General features: G+C 60.1%; 1 protein-coding gene across 1 annotated transcript; it reads right to left on the minus strand.

Moving 5' to 3' along the window:
* Positions 1–732: 732 nt before the first annotated feature.
* Positions 733–3,047, minus strand: LOC113204734 (uncharacterized). The gene is made up of 3 exons (XM_026420013.2): positions 2,885–3,047; positions 2,405–2,766; positions 733–1,986 (listed from the first exon to the last, which is right to left on the minus strand). Exons 1-3 carry the CDS (start codon positions 2,900–2,902, stop codon positions 1,440–1,442), a joined length of 927 nt encoding a protein of 308 aa, XP_026275798.2. The 5' UTR covers positions 2,903–3,047; the 3' UTR covers positions 733–1,439.
* Between the last annotated feature and the right edge of the window lie 458 nt (positions 3,048–3,505).

A 3,505-nucleotide genomic window follows, 5' to 3' on the forward strand; every position in this document is an offset into this window, starting at 1 on the left:
AGAAGAAGAAGAAGAAGAAGAAGAAGAAGAAGAAGAAGAAGAAGAAGAAGAAGAAGAAGAAGAAGAAGAAGAAGAGCAGTTTCCCCAGCCGGCACGCGTTCAATTAGTGCCCCTTTTGGAAAAGGCGTTCGATTCGACGGGGGCTCGGTTGCAATTCCCGTGTGTGTGAGTGTGATTCTGATGCAATGCACGTCCGCCGACTGGCTGCATTTAGCCCCCTCCCCCTCCCTCCCCCTCTCTGGCACGGAGAGCGCCGAAGGACCATGGGGGAGGACCCGGCCTGCTTGCCAAGTGGACCTCCCCGCCAGCCGCACGATGCGCCGGCTCCAAAGGGGTGGACCTCGAGTTCGAGCAAGGCGCCCACACACACATTAGAAGTCTGACTGTGAGCCGCGGCAGCGCATCTGGTCCGGATTACTACGGTATTACCACAATTTGAATAATTTCACCGTCCTGAAATGGAAGAGGGATTGTCTCTTTTCCCCCCACGGATTACATTACATTACACTTGCACCGCCCCTCACCCGTCCTCCCCACATTCTCCTCAGTTTTCCGCAGGTGCGGGGCCCGAGCAGTGCTGAGCTGTGCATCATCTGAGCCTGGAGTGTAGGTGTGTAGAGCAGCGGTGCAGCGGCAATATAGCGGAAAATGGGGAGGAGAAGAAGGCGTTCCTATCAGCGGTATGGCACGAGGAAGAGGGTGGAGACTATGAGGAAAAAAGTAATACATTGATTGGGAAAATATTATCTTTGTATTTATTGCGATTTCAGTTCTTTTGTCTCTCTTAAAATAAAGTATGAACAAACATATTCTTAACCGCGCACTCGGGGCGGATTGACCGCACTTCTCTTCAATAAACAAGAGAGGCGCCGTCAACACACGCGGGCGCCCACAAACAAATCAATACTTAAGAATCACAATTAAGAATAAAACCTCAAGTTGGTCGCTCAGCACAAACTGATCATAAAGCAAAAAAAAAAAAATAATAAAAAAGAAAAGTAATCAAGACAATATCACAATATAATCTGCAGGCTTATAGCAGGTCAACTAGATACAAGACTAAATGCAGTACAGCAGTGAGAGAAGAACATAAATAAATAAATAAAATTACAAAGTAACCTATCAGAAAAAAAATATCCTCAGAAAATAAAGACGTTAGCAAAGGACTCAATAAATAACTAATATAACAGTGGTTTTACTGAGGAATCATCCCGGGAATCACTTAAAATAAATAAGTATAAGAAGGAACACCTTACGGGGTGGACAACGAAGTCCGTCCGGCACTATCTCGACAGTTTTGCGGGGTCCCCCCTTAAAAGTTACTTAATTAAATCACCAGAGAAATAAATATGGTCCGGTAGATTTCCTCATTTCACTCGGCAGAGGATGGCAAGTACAGGTACCGCAGGGCTGGGCGGCTGGGGCGAGCCTCGTCTAGCCTAGCCGTAGTAGCGATAGTAGTCTCGGTAGTTGCCTCTGTAGTAGTTGCGGTACTCCCGGGCGGCCTCCTCGGCCTGGTCCAGGCGCTGACGCTGCTCGGCGCGGTAGTGCGGGTGCGTGATCTCCTCCTCCTCGCGATGCCGCTCGGCCTCGATCTGCTTCACGGCGAACAGCGGCACGTCGACGAACTCGCGGCGCCGCCGGCTGGGTGCGGCCTCCATGGTGTCGGCGGCGGTCACCACCTCCTCCACGTCGTCGTCATCGACATCTCGGCGCGGGCGGCGGTAGCGGGCCTGCGACTCCTTCCCCACGAAGAGCGGCCTGAAGGCCCACTGGCGCCGCACCCTGGACAGCCTCTGCAGCTCGCCGTCGACGGCGGCGTCCATGAGCTCGGCCTCGGACAGTGGGGCGGCGGCGCGGCGCGCCCTCGACAGCGCTCTCTCGGCCTGCGCAGCGCGCAAGTGGAACAGCGGCCTGCCGGCGGCGTCCTGGTGGTGGTGACGACGCGCCTCCGCGGCCTCGGCGTCGCGGCCGAATCGCTGGGCCCTGCGAAGGAGGAAGAGGAGCGGGTTGTTATTTCTGGTCGGACGCCGAAGGCACGAGACGTGACGGGCGCGGGCTAATCAAAGGGCAGACGGGCAGGCGGGCGGGGGCTGACGTCAAGTCACGGCGGAAGTTAGTTGGGGAGGCTAAGTACGGTCGGGGGCAGGCAGACCCTGGCGAGATAAAGGCCGGCGCGCGCCAGGGCCGCGCCAGCCACGCGCCCGGAGGTTAGGCAGCCCAACTTACGCGCCCGCTGTGCTCGAGGCGTAGGACGGGCGTGCCCGGGGCGAGGGCGAGGCCGGGAACGGCCGACAATGACGTCACTCGGCGACGTCACCGAGTTAGTAGCGTTCGTCACGAAACACAACACTATACTACTGTGGTTTCCGGTTGTTTTGGACCCCCCGACAACAACACTCACCTCCTAAGTTCGGCCCAGTAGCGCTGCCGCAGACGCTGTCGGTGGGCGTGCCGGTCCTTGCTGACCCACAACGGCCTGAACACCGTCTCCCTCCTCTTCCTGGCGTGCCCCTCGGCCAGGGTGTCGACGCCGTCCAGGCCCTGGAGCTCGCGGTCCCACAGGCTCAGGATGAGGAACGCCATGCGGCCGCGCATGTCCTCGTCGTCCGCGACCGCCTCGTCGCCCAGCATCACGTCGGTTGGGGTCCGCGGCTCCGTCGCGACCGCGGCCGCGTCGGCGTCGTCCTGGCTCGTGGGCTGGGCGCGACCAAGCGGCAGGGTGCCGAGGAGAAGGGCGGCCAACAGTGCGGTGGAGACCATTATCTGAAAGGGAGAAGATTGCGCGATAAGTTGACGAGTTGAGGCTGCAGCCTGCAGCAGGGCGGGCTTCGCGGGGGGTGCTGCCGGCCGCGACCGTGTCCACGTCCGATTGCACACTCACCACGTTGTTCCTGGCCATTGTGTTGATGACAGGTGCTCGATCACGGGCTGCTCTCGGTGTATGGATGGTGGAGGGGCTCTCCTCTGCTCGACTGCACCCGCACAGGTCCTCTCCGCTCGACTGTCGCAGCTTGACTTGTCCGCTGGGCCGCAGGGCCCGGGTGTTATATACGATGGGCCCGCTGTCACCACCGCGCCACGCCCCGCCACGCCCCGCCAGGCTCAACGAGGAAGGGACAGGGATGCTGCCGCTCACTTAGCGCCCGTTAGCGGGGCTGGCGCTGCGTGGCGGGGCGTGGCGGGGCGTGGCGCCGCGATGACTCGGCCGGGCGGAGTGTAGCCGTAGCTGTGCCCCAGGTACAGACCTGCCCGCTGCACCGCCCGGCCCCCGGCTCACTGACCTAGGACAGGCGGCGGAGTGAGTGAGAGAGAGAAAGGTTCCCCGGGAGGTTCCCGGGGCGGCTGGACAGGACCCGCCTCCGCCGGACATCGGAGCGGAACACGTCGCAACCTGCGCGACAACAACACGAGAGGGGGGCCCCGCCAGCGGACAGGTACGGTCCTGTCCCCGGGACCACGGTGACGGGGACGTGTCGCGACAGGTCGCCGCCGGCCACCCGCT

This window comes from Frankliniella occidentalis, unplaced genomic scaffold (assembly GCF_000697945.3).
Source record: "Frankliniella occidentalis isolate FOCC.00 unplaced genomic scaffold, Focc_3.1 Scaffold342, whole genome shotgun sequence".
NCBI lineage: Eukaryota > Metazoa > Arthropoda > Insecta > Thysanoptera > Thripidae > Frankliniella > Frankliniella occidentalis.